Source organism: Dreissena polymorpha, chromosome 9, assembly GCF_020536995.1.
Source record: "Dreissena polymorpha isolate Duluth1 chromosome 9, UMN_Dpol_1.0, whole genome shotgun sequence".
In the NCBI taxonomy this organism is placed as follows: domain Eukaryota; kingdom Metazoa; phylum Mollusca; class Bivalvia; order Myida; family Dreissenidae; genus Dreissena; species Dreissena polymorpha.
The window spans coordinates 78,600,086-78,609,809 of record NC_068363.1 but is presented as its reverse complement, the minus strand read 5'-3'; the positions used below and the strand labels follow the sequence as shown (position 1 = coordinate 78,609,809).

Sequence of the window (9,724 nt, the reverse complement as noted above, 5' to 3'; positions counted from 1 at the left end):
TATTAATGGCCACTAAATAATTATTTATACTTTGCAGTAGTATTTCATGATTGTGTTAACAGTAATTGTTACAGTAGTAATGGTAGCCATAACTCCTCAAAAACCGAATGTTTTCTTTTCGTGTAATTTGTGTCATCCATGAAAAAGTCAATATTTTATATTAAACTATATGTAATTGAATTCGCAAATAAAGCCGTTGAATTCCATACAGGCACGGTGTGAGGGTATCAGAACACTTGGATACAAGAAAAAATGAAGTCTTTAATCTACTCTTTCTTCGCTCGTCCAAAATAGACAAGTATACAATTTTTCGATTGAATACTGTTATATAATGGATTTAATATAAAGAATGAAACTAACCTTTGTCAATATTGTAGTCTTGGAGAGAACTTATGGACTGTTAAACTTAAAGTGTATAATTTGAAACACTTGACGTTGATGTAAAAAACTGCATTTTATAAAGTTTCACGCCATAGGAGACTGGACCGTTTGTGTGTACGCTATCACTTGCTTTCTGAACTATTTTTTTGTCAGCTCCTCTGTCTAAAATGGATTTGGATACTGATTTCGTTCGATAATTAATGCAGCAAGATCATCGACTGTCAGCAGGATTGCAACAATCTTCAAGTTTGAGGCCAAAAATTTTAACAACTGTTAAATATATAATAAATTTTTGAAAATCAGTAAATTGTTAAATTAACCAGTTAAAATAAAGTTAAGACATATTATTGACATGTTTTCTGGAACTGAACATGTTCATTAATGGTGTTATTGATTGTATGTTTTTAGCCAAAGTCTAAATGTGTGCAAAGAAACAGAAACACAAATTCTGTTAATAATATAAATATGAAATTTTACGATTTCTGCTTTAAACAAATGGAATGATTGCTAAACAACCATTTTCGAATTAATATAATCATTTTCAAAAATGGTCATTCATGCTGTAGTTGACTTCCTGAACCGAAAATAAATTCTAGCCTTGTAAATGTTTAAAAAAAAATTCACGGCTGTTTGTATAATCATTAATACAATGCTTTGATAAAGCCGATATTTATGAATTATAATTCTATTGTATTCGGTAATTTATAGTTGTATTGTTGTAATGTATTATTATCAATACGTATACATATATGCAACATTATAGTAACTTATCTATTAACTGTCATCTATGTAAAATCGTTAAAACATGCTCTGAAATCGATTGACAGAATGGTTGTGCACTTTGGAATGCATATTAGGTGTCTCTTTAAATTGAACAGATATGTCATGATAAACATTTACGAATTAAAATATCATATATTATCTGATTTAAGCGTATAAACCCAAACACTGTAAAAACTAAAACTAAACTAAATTAAAAAAGCACCAAAGTGCTCCCTAATGGTGTTTATTCCGTGGCGTCTCGAAAAGGCAAATCTTTAATACATGACACGAGGCTGCATGTTTCATTTATAATTGCAATCAACTTGCTTTTAGCAGTTTAAATGAAGACGACGGACAAAATGAACCAAAAACACAATTTTTTTCTGAACTACTTGTGATAATTAAAATTAAGTTGTAGCCATACACGTATATTATGACCACCAGATCCTTCCGTGTAACTTATCTTTCAATCAGTAAACAAAATTATGTTGTATAATAGCTTTCTAACAAGTGTTGCATTTTTATATTTTTAAGTATGACCTTACGAGTAAAATAGTGTGTGTTAATACAATCTCTGGTTCAGGTATATGTTAACATTTGCACTAGGTCATTATAAACGACCGTTAGTGTTCTTAGTATTGTTGAGCCTCAAGATGCTTTCTCATAATAGATGTATTTCACCTGTGAAAAGCTGTATCGCCTTGATATATGTTATCCTTATTTGCACATTCTCAATTCTCCCAATACAGTGTAGTATAATTTGACCGTTAACTTTTAAATATGACTTTGACCTTATACAATGACATCAACAACTTTCATGCCATGTGATGCCCGGTAAAAGCTTGAATAACAACATAAAATTGTAAATCTCGCCCTTATCCTAATAACAAGTTTCCCACTTAATGAGTTAAAAACACTGTCTCACATCGTTAAACATCTACGCCAAGTAAATTTGAAATACTTCAAAACATGTTTGAATAAAAAATCTGAGCCAATGAACCGCAAGACAAAAAACAAACAAATGACGCACGTTATAAATTGGATGTCGCCTTTCAGACATATATAAATTGCGCTTTCTGAAAAAAAATCCACATGTGGACGTAATTTTGTTAATTTTCCATTATCTGAAAAGATATACATATTTGTTATACAAATTGATCCAACTAATATATCAATCATGTAAGAACATTTATCAAATAATTAAACAAGAAATACATATATCTTTGTTTTGTTGTTTCTTCTTTAAAGAATACAGCTACAAAATTTGATGTGAAAAACCTATCCTTAATCAGCATATTCAACAGCAACAACCACCACTGTTGAATATCAATTTTAAGCAGTAGTTTTAATTCGCTTATTTAACAATTGTTTTTGGCATAACGATTCGATGAATCACTTCAATTGCCTTTATTAAATTTGCACCTATGTCAGCTTATTAGTCTTTTTTTAAAATGTTTGTTTCATTATAAGCTGTAAAAATGGCATCTATTTGATACTTTTTGTTTATATCAGCCATGCTAGGATCTGCATATAAATTCAAATGTGGGAGGTGGGGTTACATTCACCACCAATTATAGAAAAAGTTAATCTCAATCAATTTACTTTGACATAGGTTTAAGCAAGACTGGTTTGGCCGAGATTACTGTTGCGAATTATACAAATGTTTGCATATTAATAACCCGATAAAGCAATGACTTATGTGAAGAGACTTCATACATATTTTACTTGTATCAAGATTTGTCACGGGATTTGAAAAGGTGGAGGATTAAGTCAATGTCTTTGCAACTTAATCATAATATGGAAATAACTTATTAACGAATTGAATTATGGTTATGAAACGGTGTAATGAGATAGCATTATCTGATAAAAAAGCTCTTAGTATTGCATATTATGCTGGTGGGTTCGTGGTATTTAACTAAAAGACGAAAACGGAAAATATATCTTCTTATTTTTTTTCTGTTAATGTACTTCCACATTTCTTGTCGTAGACTAGCTTTTACTGAATAATAGCACATTGATTTTTCAAAATACCATGTATCTTAAGGCTTATTTACTCCTATTATGGCAAAGTTTGTTGTAGAACGTAAATACTGAAAACGCATGTGAACACTTTGGCAGCGCGCTGTCGCCTCTCGTGTTCTCTCGAATGTTCTATCATACGCTATCGGTGCTAACTTGTAATTCGTAAGAAAGTGTTTTATTGTTCTGTTTATATAAAAGAAATGTAAACTATTTCATGTATGTATACTGTAATTACTCTGTAGTTTTATTATCACTTCCTATTTATTTATTGATAGTTACTATACAACTTATTAAAAAAAAAACGAAGCTTCATCAAACAACGACATTGATTTGTACCAAACCTTAGAAGCTATTCGCACGGTAATGTCATTTTTTTCATTTATACAACTAGTAATTACACTTAGTCTTGATATTCCTTTAAATACACGCATATAAACACAGTGTAAAGTACTTTAATATACTTATATAAACAACGTGAAAGTATAATAAAATATCCAAACGTTCTACATTTGTGTAAAAATGAGTAAAAGATAAACTAAACCGTCAAATTATATGCAAACAAAGTATACAAAGTACACAGAAAAGAAAGACATATTCTTAGACAATGTATGATGAGGTTCTATTACAAATACATGTGGTTGTGCAATTACATATCAGAGCATTAAATCTTCCATATTTATTAAAATAACAGGATAACATATACATTTAAAAAGTATCCATTAAAATGGTACAGACGTTAAGTTTAAACTTCTTAAAATAACATTCTTATTTGAAGATGTATAATCGCTAGCTGTTTAATAATGAAATAGAATGTTCAAAACAATGATGCATTTACTATTTTTTCTTGCTTTTATTTACATATCTTTAAACTGCGGGAAAACTTTGTTCATTGTTTTAAAGTGGGTATTAAACCACTTTTTTAAGGCTTCAACTAGTGTTTCGAAGAAATTCTTATCGTTGATGACTTTGTTTTTAAATTGGTCGTATTTTCTGCGTGGTGCTGGCCTGTCCTCGTCACTTTCCCTCACAGATTGATTATCGAAGTCTACCTGTTGCCTAACATCATGTAATGCATTATAAGTATCATCATGAATCTTTATTGAACAACGACTTGAAAGTACTGGTTCAGTACACTTTCTAGAAATATAACTTTTTTCAAGATCACTTTCATATTGTGCTACTGTTTTGCATGTCGGTTTGTGAATATGATTGTGTTGTGTCGCAAATTCGAAAATTCTCCTGCGCTCTTCAAATGCGTCTCGCCCTATTGATATTCTATGTTGCTTCGCAAAATCCTTTTCACTCTTAGCTGTCTCGATGCCTTTATCTTCTGGTTTAGTTTTAATTCTCATCTCTACCATATCAATTGCATAATTTCTCTCAAATGATGTTCTCGGATGATGATCTTTCATGTACCTGTCGGCTTCGTTCATGGCAATTTTAAACATTTCATTGGTGAAATATTCCTGTCCTACACGCTCTATGTTTGCATCAATAGTACGAATAATTTCATCAACCATGACTTGCTTCTTTTCGTTCTTTTTGTCGTTGTCGATGTACATAACCTTGCTTCTACACCGTTCGATTAAGTCCAGTAGGACCTGCACATTGCCCGTTGGCTTTGCACAAGCATTATTTATATATTCATGCATTCTTTCATTTGATTTTGTGTGTGTGAAGAGAATGAAAGCAAATTTGTCAACACCTTCTCCAAAGAATGCAAAGAACAGATTCACGGTTTTCACAAGTTCATCTGTGAACCTTTCTGGATTCAATATGAATACAATCGCGGTGAAGCCAGGTATTGTCTGGAAGACAGCCTTTAAAAGGCATTTATGTACAAACTCGGCGCTCTTCGATGTATCAGCAAAACCAGGGCTGTCTACAATTTCTATGCGACGCCCCTTCCTCAAAGCGACCTAAATTGATTTTGATTATGCTATGCTTTATCGACTTTTGTTGTTATGTACACGTACGCTTTATCAAGAATACTGTGAAATCGGGTATCAATTCATGGAAGTTTATCTTAAAGTTATATTGCAACTCTCAAAATACTTAGGGTGTTACATACTTTATTTCAACATACAAAACTAACTCGAGTGTGAGACATCGATCTGCATGAATGTTGAAAGGGGAGAATAACAAACTATTTCATCTATTATGAACTAAAGTTTAAATTGTTGTATGCACATTTACTTATTTGAGATCATAAATATGTTGGGGACTTTTCGTATGGGCAACATCATTTATTATATAGTTCAGACTTGAAATAAAGCACAACATTTTTCATTGACGGTTTAAAAAATGAGTAGTTAATTTTATGGAAATATATACAACTGTTTGAATAACATTAACATCGACAGTAAGATCTTGCGAGCATTATCAATTTCCTTGTTGAAAAATTAAGATTGAAGTAATTTGTAGTAGGTCCATTTAAAATATTAATGCCCAGCCAAACATCCGGAAAACAAAACGATGAGACTTATTCAAGTTGCTATTTCAGCGTAAGCACAAAACTCAACGTAACATGTGTACGGGACAACATGAAATACTATAATTATTTTTGTATTGGGTCATAACCAACATATTGTCAACTGCTAATTTAAATTAAACCATCATTATTGATTTGCCAACCACTGTTAAATATTATACATACGTCTCGTCCAATGTCATCTGTGACGGATCCCGGTGAGCGCATGGATTTAAATGCATTCTTGCCAAGAATGCTGTTTGCAGTGGCGCTCTTCCCATGTCCGGTCTGCCCCACCAAGAGCATTGTGATATCTGCCTTACATAAATATGATCTTTAGAATCCTTCATCAGCAGGGAATATTTAAAGCGTCATTGTAATATTACATTGAAATAATACGCAACACATAATGCATAGTATATGTATTACCCAATTCTTTCACATGCATATGATATGTGCGTATATGTTGTTTTTTTGGCAATATTACAAGTTTTAGTAACACTTTATTATGTCTATTATACAAATCAACATATTTCAAATATACCGCATACATGATATGCATTTTTATCGGCGTCCTTGAACAAAATCTAATTTGTAATATTTACCGGTATGTTGACGATCAATGCATTCCGCGACGACCTAAAACACAAATATCGTTTGATTACACGTTATGTAAACTTACAGCGTAAGATCTTCAAACCAGCTCAAGTGTCACGATACTGAATGCCGTTTAATTCGGTTTAAATACTTACGTTGTGGTAAAGAATTAAAAAATGCACACTAATTTGGCGTTGCATATCAAGGTAACCAATCTAAAATATAATATGTTCATGAAACTATAATTGATACATAACATTTGCCAATTTTCGTTTTATTTTCGGATAAGACTAGTTGTTTTAAGTTTTATAGTTTCAGGCAACAAACATTTGTATTTTACATTCATTATGCCATGTTCCCTTCGCAGCGCTTTGCCAGCAGATAACTCATCGCAGGGTGAAGTCTCTTTTTGATGTAACATTGGATTCATAACTCAAATCTGTCCAGTTTCTGAAATGATTTCTAGTTTGTCTTTTTTACTTTTTTCATATTCACTTTTTTAGAGATATGATAGTGTTATAAATAGTTTGAAGGAAATTATTATAATTTTTATCTTTTTAAATAATTATAATATCTTAATCGGCCATTGTCAAATGGTGAAAAACGCCGGTAGGGATATCATAGAGCTATTCTCGGAACAAGTCATATCCTCTGAGGACGTTGCCCACGCCGTATTTATTGCGTTGTCGCGTAGCTATTCTACATTTTACAACGTACCTTATGTTATAACACAGCGTCACAACACGCCACCAAAGCGTAACCATAATACAAGTATTGTTTTAGCCTATTGCAGTTTATTTAAACAGTAAGAGTTAATTCAATAACAATAAACAGACCACTCATTTATTAAACGTAGTATACGTATAAACCAGATTGCAAAATGACGTGCCATGTAAATATTATATTTAGTTTATATTTCTAAACCTTTACGACTCCGCTATAATATATCACGATGCAGCGCGTTAGTGACATGTGTGAATAAGTAACTAACACGCAATCAAATGGAATAAAACGTGGGACAATCTGCGAATAAAGATATGTAAACATAGGAGCTTAATCAGGTAAAGCTTTTGAATAATGAACTTACTATTTTATTTTCCCACAAAAAACCATTCAAACATTAGTGCTATCATGTGTGAAATTCAAAATAGAAAAAGCCCCTATTTACAAGAACAACTGCATAATTATATGTTTTAATATGAAGAATAATTTATTTAAATGACTTATATCAACGTAAAATCGTGCATGACCGGCCACATAAGTTGACAAAAAGTTAAGTCTCTTGTCGTTCGGCGAAAACAAGAAACACTTCGATCGCACTCATGCTACGAACGTGCCGCTGTGTAACATATCTAATGTTATTGAGCATATTTTTTGGAAAGGTAATCATATTTTTGGGGACATATATTACTATTGCAATTGGTAAACAGGCTTTAACATAATTTAACTTTTTGCAAAAATCCCTGTGAGTTAAAAGTAACTTACTAATTAACAGTGTAATATATTGCATACGAACATTGTGCGCTTAAGTAGCAAGAAACATAACGTTTAAGTGAAAATTGTTTTGGTCTGAATAATGCTTTGCTAAAATATTAAGGCTCGGCCAATTGAGTTGAGATATAATCTGTATTGCTGTGTTCATGCGAAACGTTCTAAAGAAATATGAATATTATTTATGCACAAAAAAACTTGATAACGCTTAGCATTTTTATACTTTGAAATGAAATAAAATCGTCTGTCGAAGTACCCCGTAGTTTGTATTAAATTACATTGATATGTTATCGCTGACGTAATGTAACCAATAGAACTAAGTCCGTACATTGCCGACCAAGTAAATGCGCATGAGCGAAGCTTACTTCATTTTCGCAATCCCCAATTCCACCGTTTTATGATATAGCATAAGCAATTATATTTTTTGTTTTGACAACTATATGGAAGTAACACTGATACGATAATGTTCAAACCGCTGTTGAATTTATGGAGAAGACACTCGGTCGTTTTATGTTAAGCTACGTTTAAGGCAATTGAGCGATTTAATTTGTAAGACAGCTTGAAAGAGTTTACAAATATCAAATGTTTTGGTGAAATTTAAGCTGGTAAGAGAACAGGTAAACCTATACGCGTCAAAATGATACCAACTGTAATGCACTGAGGCGATTAAATAAACAATCTTTAAATATTTTATCACTTTCAGTATTTACCAAACTTTTCAAGTACGGTGTAAAACAATTTAATATAAGCTGTGTATCAATTTACTAGCTCTTTATCAACGCAGAGCTTTTTAAACTTAAAAGCTTACACAGGGTAAAATAATAAATATTTGACAATACTTTCCAAATTTATATACAAGAAACGCAAAACTATCCGATTTTAGTTTGCAACATCAAATACACACATATGTATTTAAATACAGATACCTCAAAATGCCTGCAGTTACTCGCAAATAAAGGCTTTCCATAAAATTGTGATTTAGTTTCACTGTCTGTGAAACAATGTGTTGGATAATAACGTAAACCGACGTTTCCCTTTATTTCAATACAGACTATTTATAACTTACACATCAATCCGTTAACTCAGGAAATAATGTTGGCGCATGCGGACAGTTTTCGTTTCCAAAATATAGACGTAAAAATACGTATATGTTTCGTGACAGTCGATCTTAATGTACATATCCACAGTTTTAAAATTAGTATACATTATGTGATTTTTATTTACTTTAAAATGCATATTAGTACTAAATTTCGCATATACAAGTATATTTAAAACAATCTTATGTGAAAACGAGATTAATGGAAACAATATGTAACCATTGTTTTTAATGTTGTACAATTATCGTATTCAGTTGGTGTTTTGATAACAAACAAACAAAACAGAAAATTTCAGAAAAGAAATACCTGATTTGCTCCGGTAGCCATTTTGTTTTCAGTGATATCACAAGTTGGAAACCAAATCAACGTCTATTCAAAGATTAAAAGTATAATATTTATAAATAATACAATATTTTCCATAAGTCTTCTCCTCACAAGACTCAAACACTGACTTATATAAGTTCTTTTCTTCATATAAAATAAACTTTCAACTCTTATAATCACGATCAGTTTTAAACCATGTTTGATGAGCAAATAAAAAGTAAATAAAATGATCAAGCGCTGGTTTAACGGTTAGGATATTGATTCACTCGAACAGCACCTATATGTGATTTAAATCTCTTAAGTGGTGCATTAAATGTATTTTGTTATATCAATAGGATTTTATGGTAATATCTAATACCACTACGGCAGCTTAGAAACGTTAAAATCATCGCCACCCAAACAAGAATGAAAACCCTCTCAGCAATTTATTTTAATAATATATAAATACAATATTTTAATATTTTGTGCAGTGCCAAATAAATATAGGATCTGGTACGAGTTGTCATATCATACCATATATTATTTATTAAACGAGTTCAGGAATTTTGTTAGTCAGCGAGCCTTTGGCTCGCTTACTAAC

At 31.5% G+C, this 9,724-nt stretch overlaps 1 protein-coding gene across 1 annotated transcript; it reads right to left on the bottom strand.

Annotated features, from left to right (window-relative positions):
• Positions 1–3,540: 3,540 nt before the first annotated feature.
• LOC127844924 (GTPase IMAP family member 9-like) lies at positions 3,541–9,402 on the bottom strand. The gene is made up of 4 exons (XM_052375476.1): positions 9,127–9,402; positions 6,241–6,274; positions 5,822–5,949; positions 3,541–5,084 (listed from the first exon to the last, which is right to left on the bottom strand). The coding sequence occupies exons 1-4, from the start codon at positions 9,145–9,147 to the stop codon at positions 4,020–4,022; spliced, it is 1,248 nt and encodes a 415-aa protein (XP_052231436.1). The 5' UTR covers positions 9,148–9,402; the 3' UTR covers positions 3,541–4,019.
• Between the last annotated feature and the right edge of the window lie 322 nt (positions 9,403–9,724).

Excerpts from the sequence above, each read along its gene's own strand:
- LOC127844924 (XM_052375476.1), bottom strand. The coding sequence starts at position 9,147 with ATGGCTACCGGAGCAAATCAG. Across the intron at positions 6,275-9,126 it reads TGGCTACCGGAGCAAATCAG|GTCGTCGCGGAATGCATTGA; the intron begins GTATTTCTTTTC and ends TTTGTGTTTTAG. Across the intron at positions 5,950-6,240 it reads CATTGATCGTCAACATACCG|ATATCACAATGCTCTTGGTG; the intron begins GTAAATATTACA and ends TATGTAAGGCAG.